Source organism: Xenopus tropicalis, chromosome 6 (genome assembly GCF_000004195.4).
Source record: "Xenopus tropicalis strain Nigerian chromosome 6, UCB_Xtro_10.0, whole genome shotgun sequence".
NCBI classification, from domain to species: Eukaryota; Metazoa; Chordata; class Amphibia; order Anura; family Pipidae; genus Xenopus; species Xenopus tropicalis.
Genome location: NC_030682.2, coordinates 39,581,556 through 39,595,176, shown reverse-complemented (window position 1 = coordinate 39,595,176; position 13,621 = coordinate 39,581,556). Strand labels below are relative to the sequence as shown.

The 13,621-nt window shown below is 37.4% G+C and overlaps 1 protein-coding gene across 1 annotated transcript in view; it reads right to left on the bottom strand.

Moving 5' to 3' along the window:
- dnah11 (dynein axonemal heavy chain 11) overlaps positions 1-13,621 on the bottom strand; it is a 153,080-nt gene that overhangs the window by 54,755 nt on the left and 84,704 nt on the right. The window contains exons 42-50 of the mRNA XM_031903586.1: positions 10,877-11,004; positions 9,863-10,011; positions 8,844-8,997; positions 5,885-6,016; positions 4,259-4,432; positions 2,028-2,232; positions 1,190-1,355; positions 464-566; positions 116-355 (exon numbers count right to left, since the gene is read on the bottom strand). Coding sequence (XP_031759446.1) covers positions 116-355; positions 464-566; positions 1,190-1,355; positions 2,028-2,232; positions 4,259-4,432; positions 5,885-6,016; positions 8,844-8,997; positions 9,863-10,011; positions 10,877-11,004 — 1,451 coding nt within the window. The remainder of the gene's footprint in view (positions 1-115; positions 356-463; positions 567-1,189; positions 1,356-2,027; positions 2,233-4,258; positions 4,433-5,884; positions 6,017-8,843; positions 8,998-9,862; positions 10,012-10,876; positions 11,005-13,621) is intronic.

Below are 13,621 nucleotides of genomic sequence, written 5' to 3'. Positions count from 1 at the left end.
AAAAATCAGAATGTTGCTAAATCTGCCCCTAAAAGTTAATGTACCCCTCAATTAGCCCCTGCTCAGACAATAGCACTAATAAGTCATCATAATTACCCAACATTTATCCACCTACCTGAAATATGTTGGTGATTTCTCTTATGTTGAATATGTAATGGAATTTAATTGCTGTAGGAAGGAAATTCTGTACCATCTTATGGCTGAGCCATATAGTAGCCTGGATAATTGAAGTGCCAGCCTTGAGTACAGAAGGACTAAATGCATGCTGTTTAAAATGAAAACTAAGGATCTTGCTAAAAATCGCTTCCACTGCATCATTTGAAGGGAAATTAACAGCAAATACTGTAAAATGCCTCTAAACAAAAACAAAAGACAATAATTACATCAGTGTCATTTAACTACTTACCTACCAAAGTCATTTAAAAATGCTCTGTTTTATGATTTTTTCATATTTTATACTTACTTGCAGGCGTTGGTTAATGGTAAAGCTTCCAGCAGTTGGATTCATACAAGCAACATATTGGCAATTGTGAATTTCCTTTAAAGACATCTTTTGCCTTTCATACCTAACAAAACAAAGCAAAGCATTATGAAATGTAGTTTTTTTAATTTGATCTATAATTTTAAGCAGAAACTTCAGGTAAGAATTCCACCTATAAATTAACTTTAAGTATGATGTAGAGAGTGATATTCTGAGACAACTTGCAATTGGTTTTCATTTTTTATTGTTTGTGTTTTTTTAAATATTTAGTTTTTTTTCTCAGTAGCTTTCCAATTTGGAATTTCAGCAGCTACGTGGTTGCAAGGGTCAACATTATCCTAACAACCAGGCAATAGTTTGAAAGGGATACAGGAATATAAAAAGAGGAGGGCCTGAATATAAAGATAAGTAATAAAACAATAACAATAAATGTGTAGCCGCACAGAGCAATAGTTTTTTGGCTGTTGGGGTCAGTGACCACCATTTGAAAGCTGGAAAGTGTCAAAAGAAGAAGGCTAAACTAAAAGTTAACTTAAGATGAACTACCCCTTTAATTTAATGATTTAAAGAAGCAACACTTTAATGTGGGTCATTTGAAAGAGAACATAACAAAATTATACTTAGAACTAACTTATTGAGGTATAAATGTTTTTTTACTTTTTAACCCCATAATGTCAGCTCTGCTGATATTGGTTATTCATTTCTTACCAGTGTCCATAATCAATATGTTGTCGAATCAGGGTATGAGGCTGGACTGTTCCAAACTTATCTACCTCTGGCATATTCATATCATCTATGAAATAGACAAGTTTTTTGTTTCCTATGGGGCCATAGTTCCGTCCTGCTTTCTTCTCCAAAGGCTTCTCAAGAACCCCTGAAACAGCAAAGGTGATTTTTCTACTGAGTTCAGAGCTGGAGCCAACATGTTTAAGATTCAATAAGCGGATCCCCCTTCTGCCTTTTAGGGTGGACTCGGGTTCATTATTTTTCTCTAATTCAATTCTATAGAGCTCATATATGTGACAGGTATATTCTATGGAAGCTCTGAAGTATAAAACATAGGATAAATGCATTATTTTTGTTTTATTTCAGAAAGCATGAGGTTCCATTGCAAACTGAACAAATTTTGCTTGCCAGAAGGTAAATGATTATAATTAACACAGGCCACATTTAAAGAGCGTATAGAGCATCCTATTTGCTCATTTGAATCCAGCAACTAAGACCTTTTCCTAAAGTGCCCATGGGTGTCACCTATTCCTTATTAGATAAAGGTAGGTGATGTGCCGCACTGGCAATTTTGCAGCAGCCAGTCACAATGAGCCCAAATATAATAAGCAGTGATTCCCTGGTAGATGTCCCAATTCCTGAATTCAGTATATGATATTCACCTCCCATGGTGATTTTCACTAGAGGTGCTGCTTATTCCTCACTTAAATGAGTGCTGGCATACTGAGCCCCTACCAGGCAGAAGGCGATGTAACTGGTCAGGCCAAATAACAAACCTTGACAAGATAATATAGACTGGACACATTTATATTATACTTACTCTGCAGAGCAGATGATGTAGTATAATAGTTAAAAGGTACTTTTGCAATCATATAGTGATCAGGAAGCGAGGCCAGTCTGTCACTGAGAAATACAGTCTTCCCTACTCCAGCATTGCCCACCAGCATAACTGGCTTGGACTTTTGTATCAGTAGGTCAGTAAAATACCCAAGGCACGTGGTCTCAGCTGTATGAACAAACACAGCCTGAGGGGAAACAAGATACAAGACTCACATGTGAACTGCAGTTACAGATATGTCACAATCATTGCACTGTATCATTTACCCCACAGAAACATCTAGAAACAAGCTAGAAAGCATGCAGGAGGCATGGAAACATACAGTATGTATGTTTAAGAAACCCTGTCAGATGTAGCTTAAACAGGCATGAAGGCAGTGGGTGCTCAGAAAATATGCATTTATATTCATACACAAGTCATTCTCAATACACCTTAAAAGTGTAAGGCCATCCAGTGGTAAATAAAAACACAGCAAATGGCTCAACAGCTCCCACTTTTCTGTGCAGCCAATTAGCTTAGCTTTTAATGCATATTTCTGCCATGTATAAGAAATATAAATATAAAATTCCCCTTATAAGAACAGCCTACTTAGTGTTCATAGTGAATAACTGTAGTAGATAACTGTGAATAACTGTAGTGGTATATATAATAACCTAAATACAGATTGCATGTTCTTCCAAAAGCTCATATGGTGGCATGGTTTAATATTCTTAGGGACATGGTCAGCTAATAGGTTTTTAAATGGCGCTCTCCTTTTCAGGGATAGTCTGCACGGAGAGAGGCTATAAAACATAAGTATTTCCCTATACCAGGCATAATGGAACCTTTAGACAGTTTCATCTGCAGATTGGTTTTGTTTCTTTGACTTAGTGAATTAGTTACTCAATAATGAAACTGTATCTAGATTGATAAATTCTGCTACCATTAAAACATCAAAGGAAAGCTGGGCTGAAATAAGAAAGTTTGTAGCCAATAAGTGGCGCTTAAGCAAGAATAAAAGACCCAGACTGGCAATCTGTGGATTCTGGCAAATGCCAGAGGGGCTGTCGGGGGGCTGTTTGGTTCTATGTGTGCCTAAAATGACCGATTGTGAATCCCAGTTAATACCTGCTGAAGGCTGAGTAAGTAACACCTGCACAAAAGGTTGCAGGGAAAGAAAGCAAACGGAAAGTAAAAATCACTTACATTTTTCCAATCACTGCTTAAACAAATTCTACTAACTGAAGGATTAGTAAGAGTTGCTGTTTGTATACTTTTGGGGATATTTTCTTTCTGTGGCCCTCAACTCGATATTTTTTCTATCATCCAGAAACAGCAAATAACTGGCTTTAGTTGGCTGCACCACGCTGCACACACCAGGCTGCACACACGTTGAGTGTGATGGGGCAAATAAGCAATTACACTGAAGTGACCAACTGATATACTAAGCTCTTGGAGTATGTTTGGATAAGTATGCTGTAATTAATTATTTGGTATGTCTATACCTGCATGCTTGCCAGTTTAACTGTGTTTGGCTGTACCCTACAGATACGCTTTACATTAGGTATATACCAAATCCAGGGCTCGGAATTAAGCCAAGATTCAGCCTTTTTCAGCAGGATTCCGATTTGGATGACTCCACGCCCCTGGCTGAACCAAATCCTAAAAATCATGTGACTTTTTGTCACGTAAACACGAAGGTTGATAATTTGTCGCCGTGCTGCGCGTGCCGACATCTACCCCTTCCAAAGCCTAATTAGCATATACTAATTAGGATTTGGGTTCAGTTCGGTATTTGGCCGAATCCTTTATGAAGGATTTGGGGATTCAATGCATCCCAATTTTACATAACACAGAGCTCATTGTTTGATATTAATAAACCACATTGTTAGGGTTAAGTCTTAGCAAATCTATAAATTGCAAAGGGTTTTACCATATAGAAGCCTGTTAGTTACACATGCACATCAATCAACCACATGATCTGATAATGGTTATTATGCTAAAATTCTTTTGCCCATGCCGATAGACTTTGTATTTTCCATTAAAATTCAGTCAACTTGATGTAGTAAAAGTAATTTAACTTCATTGCCTTGGAAAGGCCATATTGAGAGGAGGAACCAGGAAATAGGTCAGGGTTCAACTCATTACATTATGCTAAATCCTGCTCATAAAACACTTGTTGTTATATCTGGGTCAGAAGAAGGCACAATGAAAATCGTTCTATAATGCTGTACCTGCATTGTGGAATCAATATCCATTTCAAAACTTGGTACTCTTTCAGCCCACGATATGAACCTTCTGGCTTTGCTGTCCAGGAAATAATCAAAGATGGTTCCTTGTGCAGGAAACTTTACACTTTTCATTTCCTTTGTCCACCATCGACTGAATTCAACTCTATAATCTGTGAGCTGAAGTGAACAATTCAACTTTATGAACATAGCAACCAACCTTGGCTACAGCAGCTTCTATTGTGTATCTGTTCCACATGGCTAATGGTGATCATTTCAGATAAAACAATATAAATGATATAAACATATTTTGGGCTAGTAAGTCTTGTTTAACATTTTCCCATTTAAAAAGAGAATAGTGTATTATTTAATAATGGTATAGTTCATGAATGCATTGAACATCTCTTCTTTAAAGGAGACATATCCTATAAAAATTAAGAATGTACCAGTGAATTATACTCCTCTAGATATAGAAGGAATGTGCTTTAAAAAGTTGTGTTTCTGACTGATTTATTGAGAAATTCCACAAAAACCTCAATAGCCCCGCCCATCTGTTCCACTTCCTGCTGGCTGAATTCTCTGGATGACCTGGGGAGCCGGCGGCCCTCCGTACACTGCACTATAGGATAGGAACCAATCAGCAGCTAGGCTGACCTGATAGGGAACTGAAGCCTGTCTTTGTTTGTGTGAATGCAGGGCTGTGATTGGCTCTCCCCCTCCTACTGTGCTTCTGGCAGGGACCATTAGGACACGCCCACCCTTCATTTAACACTCAGACAGAGAAGTGAGAGGATCTATAGGGAGCTCCAATAAAGGGGCCATTTTTACAGATAGGATTAATTTTTAGCACAAAGTGAAACCAGCACCGTATATTATTCATAATTGCCTACAGGGTTAGGGTTTTTTTTTCCTTTATCCTATATGTCTCCTTTAAATATGTGTGTTCATAACTATTATTTGAAGTTTCCATTTTGCTTTTTTTGATAGAGGCTTTTTCCAGAAACACCAATAAAACTGCAGCTATAGAGGTATAAAAGCAATTACACAATAACCATAAGTTTTGCCTCATATAGAAAACTATATAATTTCCTGTGACATAAAGCTAAATAAAAGCTTACTTTTCCCTTCTGCCTAGGTTTTGAGCATTGTGCATTGCATAAGCTGAAACTGTACAAGAACCAATCTATGGGACACAGCTTGGAAACACTGAGGGGCAGATTTCTCAAAATGTGAGTTTAGAGCTTAATACATAAAAACTCACCCATGGTCTATTCATTCTTATGGGATTGTTAGAAGTTTGTTTTTATTAATGGGTGAAAGTTAGAGTTCACCAACTGTTAAATACACTTCTTAAAATCCCATAGGAACCAACAGAACGTGGCTAAGTTTTTTTTTATTAAGCTCTAAAATCTTTTAATAAATCTGTCTCTGAAAGTTATTTCAGGTAAATTGCACAATAAGAGCAGAAACGAAATGTATGCAGTCTACAGTATAAATCATGATGATAACAATTTACCATCCTGCAGTCATTGTAATAGCTGAGAGCACTTTACATTCAGAGTATGGCCAATGTCTTATTTTCTCTAAACAATTTCAACAAATAGGAATATGTTTCTTATTGTAAAATCAAACCTGGTCTCTCTGTAGTGCTCCTCCAAATGCCCAGATACATGCAAACACAAAGTACAACTCATACAGTTCTCTGGCTGAATCTGGCGGCACATTGTCAGTGTTAAGGAGGCAGTCCAGCAAAGAGCAAAGAGTCTATGGTAGCATGGGAATAAGGAAGTCAGTCAGTATAAAGGGGTATCCATGAAAAAACATTTAACAATTTGTTCTGACTAGCAAGATCAACCTTTAACATATGTTATGTAAACGTGTTACACTACAAACAACTGTAATGGTAATAGGGCCCCAGGAATATGATTTAATATACAAAGCAAAACCAAGTGAATCCTACTTTTTATAAAGCTAAATAAAGCCTATTATTAGTGATGAGCGAATCTGTCTCATTTGGCTTCGCGGAAAAATCAGCGATACTGCCACAAAATTTTCGAAACGCCAAAAAAAAGTCAATGGCGTCAAATTTTACTCAAGACAAATTTTACAAGGGCAATATTTTTACGCACAGCTTTTTTTTTACTTCAAATGCATTAAAGTCAATGGCCATTTTCGGTATCGGTGGCATTTTTGTTGCAGTGACTTTTTTGACACATTTTCCTGAACAAATTAGCCAATGGTGAAATGCAGAATTTTGCTGAGAATCCATGCCTGTTGAACAAAATTTGCTCATCACTAATCATCATTAGTCACAAAGTCCAAGAAATTGCACTGTTGCCTATTCAGCCTCAGCCCCACTTTCTACAACACAAGCAGCATGTCTTGCCTACAATACACAGGCCATACAATACAAGCGGAATATGTGTATTAAAGTGCATATGTGCCTATGTAAGCAACTCAAAATATATATAAGGGAGAGTTTTATAGTTCTTACAAAGTAGCCTCTGCTAAATTACAGTGTTAAAAGCAGAACTAAATCAATAAACAACATCCTAACATAAGTATTTTTTGTCCAAATGAGACAAAAAAGGATGGAGAGCAGCAATAATGGCCTCCACCGTAGATGAATTGGGGCAATAGGTAAATTGCAATGGATCTAATGACTTAAGGCGCTTGGCTTTAATATGTGACATAACTACTCTTTCAGTGCACTAAAAAGGAATTTATGTACAATGAGGCAACATAAGGTGTAGCACAGAACATTATAATGATGGTATAATGTCATACATCTGGAGCATAAATGTGCAGTAAGCTCTGCAAATAGCTCAGCATATATACTGCCAGGTTTCTGGGGTCATTCCGTTTGATAGTGGCACTTCATATTCATATGAGCAGCTTTTGTGACACATACCCTGGACCTATTGCATGGTTATTATTATTATTAACATTTATTTATAAAGCACCAACATCCGCAGCGCTGTACAATAAGTTGTATTATTTTTTGTTTGGTGTAAAACTGCATTATAACTAGCCTTTTGGGATAAATATACAGAGGGGTAAAAAATGTGCTTTTGATGCTTAGCTGATCAAAAATAGCTTTGGCCTATAAAAACATTGGCCCCCAAGTTTAACATTTTGCCTTTGGCCCCATATTTTGTTGAGAAGGCCCTGGTATGCATGTTAAGCAGGGCTTGGTAGTATGGGAGGGAGGATTAGGCAGGCAGGTGGTTGCTCTGCTCTGCTTCTGACTACGTGGATCGCTGCCTGTCCCTTTACCTTGATCCTTAACCCTTGGATACCACATTCTGGATTAGCCCTGTCTGCCTGAACCTCTGCTTCCTCCATAGTCCTAAAATCAATTCCCGGTAAGGTCTGGCATGCCGTGACACAAGAATTTTTGATGGCTTATCAAAAGAGAAGGGCTGCTGTTACAAATGGAGAAAAGAAGCATTTATCCAGGGCTCATCAGGACAGAGGGGCGCTTCATTAGAACTTGTTCCAAGAACAGAACACCTCCCTCTTTAATCTACAGGCAGTCCACAGGCACCACACCAGCACCTAATAGGTCGCTCACTGAGATTGAACCTTCTGTCCTTTTCCCTTTTAGCACACAGCATGTGCATTATGGTCAGAGCTTATACATCGTAAGTAGTGATGAGTGAATCTGTCCCGTTTCGTTTTGCTGAAAAATCAGCAAAACAGTCAATAAATTTGCAAAATGCAGAAAAAATTGTGATACACATTGAAGCCAATAGGTGAAAATTGTACGCGTTTTAACGCGTTTAAAGGGGACATGTCACCCTAATAAATAATTATAAATTGTTTTTTATTGTGTTTGTCAAGCAAAATAAAGTTCAATTACATTATATTTAAATTTTTGAAACTGATTTCGTTCAGCACTGGGATTCACCATAGAAGAAAACAGGCAGGCTCCATTTTGTGGACACTGTGCAAGCTTTGCATCCTGCCAAAATCTTGTTTCTGTGCCAGTATGGGGGGACCTGATAGCCATGCCCATGCACTGGTTACAAAATTAGATGGTAAGGAGGGAGGTTGAATGTGAGGAGTGCAGTGACATCTAAGAAGTTCTGAATGGAAAGTGAAAGTAACTGTCTGCCCCACCCCTAAGGCCTAAGGCATAGAGGCAGGTCAGGCAATATATGATTGACAGCTGGGACTTTTAAATGCTTATATAATGGGTATAGATGTGTTAATAAAAATGCCTTTGGGTTACATGTTTAATTTGAAAAGGGCTTTTATTATACTGCTTTTTATGTCTGGGTGACATGGTCCACTTTAAGTGCAAAATTTTTTTTTACTCCAAATGCATTAAAGTCAATGACTGTTTTTGCTTACTCCAAATGCATTAAAGTCAATAGGCATTTTTTGTCTCTGCGACATTTTTGTATCTGCAACATTTTTGTTGCAGCATATTTTTGCCGCAGTTTGCCAAATCCATGTTGGCGAAAAAATTCACTCATCTCTATCTGTTTCTGTTATAAAAAAAAGAATAAATTAAAGAAGACACAACAGACACCTGCCCCCATGAACTATTAGCCAATATACTGGGCTGAACATGAAAACTTCATACCTGTACCATGCTATTCTCTAATATAGGGGTGACGGTTTTAAGAAAACCAGTTCTAAACTGATCCAAGCATGGAGGCACATATTTGTCAAAAAGAATTGTCAAATTAGCCTTTTCAGTTTGGTTACTTCTTGTTTCTATCCAGCTTGTCACATATCTGAAAGAAAAGAAAAAACGAAAATAGTGGAGAATAAGGTAAATTATTTTAACATATGAAACAATAGGTGAACTGGACCCTGTATTACACAATAGGTGCCCAGTTAAAGTGGACCTGTCACCCTAAGAAATAATTCCAATCTCTTTTCTAAAATTAACTTAACATACTATATAAATGGTATAAAACTTGTTTCCTTGAGTCTTAGGAATATACAATCAGAGCCAGCAGGCAGCTGCCATTTTGTGGGTACTGTTATTAAGGCAAGCTTTGTATCACCCCAAAATCTTGTGTATGTGCCAGAATGGGGGACCTGATGCCCTTGCCCATGCACTGGCTACACAATTAGATGGTGAGAAGGTAGGGAGAATGGTAGGGAGTGCTAAATGGAAAGTTTAAGTAATTGTTTGCCCCGCCTCTATGCCTAAGGCATAGAGGCGGGGCAGGCAGTATATGATTGACAGCTGGGATTTTTAAATGCATTTATAATGGGTTTGGATATGTTAATATAAAAATGAATTTTGGTTTCATGTTTAATTTAAAAAGGACTTTTATTATAAAGCTTTTCATGTCTGGGTGACAGGTCCACTTTAACAGTAATGGGTTTCTTTTTGTCTTTTTTCTTTTATTATTATATTTACTATACAGAAGCCTTTTTCTGCATTAATTCTCTTTTTTATCTAAAATATCTGGGTGTGCAGCTAATATTCGCTAATTGTGGAAAACAAAAAAATATGATAGTGTGCTCCCCAAATTTTATTCTGAACCCCCTTAAGCAATTAAACATACGTATTTATAGACACAAAACACAAAGTTTTTCTCTAGCTTTTCTTTTTAGTTTTACACACTGACCATTGGAAATACTTACGGGTTCCAGCCAAGATCCTGGGGATTCATATAGAGAATTCCTGCTCTTGAAACAGTTGCAGGAGTGGCTGTCCTTAAATGGTGAATCTCAAAGAGCAGGCGCATAGTAGGTGTAAGAGGGATCCTTTCATTACTGGCAAGGGTCATTACCTCAATTCAAACACACAAAATATAACATGCCAACTTATATATGTCAAGTCATTAAAAAACCTAAAACCGTATTTTGTTAAAAAATAGTTTATCTCTGTCATTCCTAAAATCTGCCATGTGTTTGCTCATCAACATGAAATCTAAGGTGCAGGGCTAGAAGGTAGTCAGGGAACTTTGCTGTAACTTTAAAAGGTGTGAACCATATGAAAAAAAGAAATAATGGCCTTCTGAGCCAAAGGAAGGGCATGGAACTGGGTATAGGCAATATGTATATTCCAATACATGTATTGTTAGTAAATATAATTTTTTTTACTGATTTACTCTTCTTTAATTGATATATATTAATTAATGTCAATGTCAATGCTCTTCTGCCCCAAAAGCCTTATTATCCCTTTAGTGATATAAGAACATCACTTTTAAATAATAATTTTAATTTACCAGTGTAACTCTCTGTGTCAGGCTGGATAAATTTGATACTGTCCTTTCCTTTAAAGGGATTACAATTAGGAGAGGGACTGAATACAAATATAGGGAATATAAATTAACAATCGAAATAAAATTGTAGTGTCATAGAGCAATATTTTTTTGGCTTTCAGGGTCAGTGACCCGCTTTTGAAAGCTGGAAAGATGTAGAAGAGAAAAGGTTATTCATTAAGAAATACTATACTATAACTTGAAGGTGAATTACTCCTTGACTAGAACAGAGGAGTAAATCACAAAAACAAATATTTCTGAAATCTGTTGCAGAATGATTTCCTAACTGCTAGGAAGCTGTGTCACAAAGCAATATACAGCGGTGTTAATCACAGTGGGCATTTAGCTTCATTATCCAAAAACTCAGTGGATGATTCAATGAATTACTTACCTTATTATCATCCATGACAGTATTAAGTGATTCAATCCACATGGGATCTATGTCCCCATCAAGAACAATCCATTTTGGACCCTCATGAGTTAGATTTGCCTGCTCCCGCATTAGTGATGATAAAAGTCCTAAAAAAAGCATTTTGCACTTAAGCTTCAATTTGTTAAAAAATAATTCTAATTCATGCAGTTTTAGTTAGGCAAACCACAAGAACTTGATCTAAATATTGCTTCTATAAAGATAAAGTGTTTTGTGGAAAATGAACATGATTTTTGCAGACGGGGCAGCAGTGACATTTTTTAACCATTGCCTACTTGGGATACAATTGCCATGACACTATACATTGTGAAAGCAGCTAAAAAAAATCACTTAGTTGGCAAATGTTATTTACCAGGATTTCTGAATGACAGAATGACTTGTTACCAGGATTTCTGGATGACAGAATGACTTGTTTAGCTATTACCCTACTTTGTGTCATTTGGAGCATATTAAGTGTGAAATACAAACATCCATTTACATGTACATGTGAGGCAGAATACAGACTAACTGACACTCAAAAGGGTGGCAAGCTGGGCTGATGGACAATGACAGGGTTATTGATGGCCTATATGTGCAAGCTGCTAGCTCAGCCTTTTTCTATCCACTGCAGCAGAGACACAATTACATTTGGAAGAAAAGAGCAAAAGGATGTTTAGCTGACACTGTCAGTGTTGTCTAAATCATTAACCAAGGGACTATTTAATATACCCTTTATGTGAAGAAACCCAAATACATGTCACATATATACACAGATGTTCTTTGCCTTTTTTGCTAAGCAAATGGTCAGATAAAAGGTTTGTCTTATTGCCTAATTAAAAATGTCAACTTTGTCAAAATGTATGTATATGTATGTATATCTTTATTTAAAAAGCGCTACTTATGTACCCAGCGCTGTACATTAGAATACATTAATACAAACAGGGTGCTATTAAGATAATAATAGATAAATATAAAGTACAACAAGAAATACAGATAGATACAAGATAAATAGAGTTGCAATAAGTTAAGAGTCAAAGACACAAGAGGATGGAGGTCCCTGCCCCGTAGAGCTTACAATCTATATGGGAGGGTAACTTACAGACACAAATAGGAAAATGCAGTATAAGTGCTGTAGGTCACAGTGGGTGACATTACAATATAAGTGCCAGTTCCCAGATCAGGTGCTGGGTGAGTGCTCCAAGAGGTAGTCTTTAAGTTTGTTTTTAAAAAGACTGGGGGAGGATTCTATTCGGAGGAAATCAGGGAGGGCATTCCAAATGTAAGGGGCAGCAAGGCAGAAAGGTTTAAGGCAGGAAACAGCAGTAGTAGTTGGGGTAGTCCTACGTGTAAACAGTTGAGCAACATGGATCATTCGCATCAGCAATTTTCAAACACAACAATTAATGTTACTGTTATAATTACTGTCACTGGTATAACCTCATATAACATTGCCAGTTATAAGCAACATATTGCTGTATAATGGATGAAGTATGTATATTTATATCCCTGTTGCTTTTTTTCCCCTGGGAATCATTGACATTGTTTATGGTTTGGCATGCCTTGCCATTGTTCCCCTTTCCCAGGCTGACTAGCCACAACCATCCTCATAATTTGACATAGCCTTCGGATTATGCTATAAACCCACAAGAAACAACACAGTCATGGTTTAATAGCTCACGGTAGTGTTGACCAATGTTTTTTGGAGAATGACTAGCCAAAGGCTACTGTGAATGAAAATTCCCTAAATAGTCTCATAGACTGTAAAAAATACCATAAACATATGCCCCTGTGCAATTCTGCAGGAACATATATAATGATCCTCTAAAATACTGTAACCCCCCCTTGACCTCTTTTTTCAGTCGTCTTGTAGCTTGACTGTGTTTTTCCCAAAACCCTGAGCCTTAAAACTGAACGACTAATAAAATATTGTAAATATGGTCATCCGCAAATAGGGAATTTTGCATACCTCACAGCTCACTGAACCCTGCCCCAGATTGGTGTTTAAATATCCCACGTTGCCCTGCTTGTTCTCGATTCTTCTCAGCTCGCTGCTTCTCGATAGAAACATCCAAGATAGCCATGTGTTACACTGTGGGACATACGGCCATCTTGGATTTTTAACATGAGCCAGGCAGACGGAGGCAGAGAGAGAGAGACAAGCAGTGTGGGAAAGAAAAACTTTGGTGTTGGGATTCTGCTTGTGCAAGTGTAGGTAAGGGAATGCTTTCAATCTATCTGTCTACATCTTACTGTAATGTGTGGAGTTAATGGCCATTTCTACAGTCACTACTGGCACGTCTTGGGTTAATATGCAGATTGCCTCTTTTCCATAGTTATTATACTGGCTCATCTGAGGTTTAAATGCCCATTATCTATTTTATTTAGCGATTATACTTTTGTGGTTAACATGCTTGTTATCCATTTTCTGTAGTGATTATATGGCACTTCTGAGGTATGTCTTGGTGTAAAATGGCTGTGGTACTTAGGGGTGTGGACACAAAGTGCATGTGGCCAAAAAATTTTGCAGTGCAGATTTTCATGGTTTATACTGTCTACTTAAACAGATAATTCAGGGACACATCTAGAAAACCCAGCTGGAAATGCTGCCCTGATTGCAATTTAATTTACATGCATTCAGTGCAGCCCTGCAACATGCATAGTAGGTGTATCAGCACACAGAGAATATGGATACAGACACTGTAAGGCTTAGGGTTGCCAACATTTCTA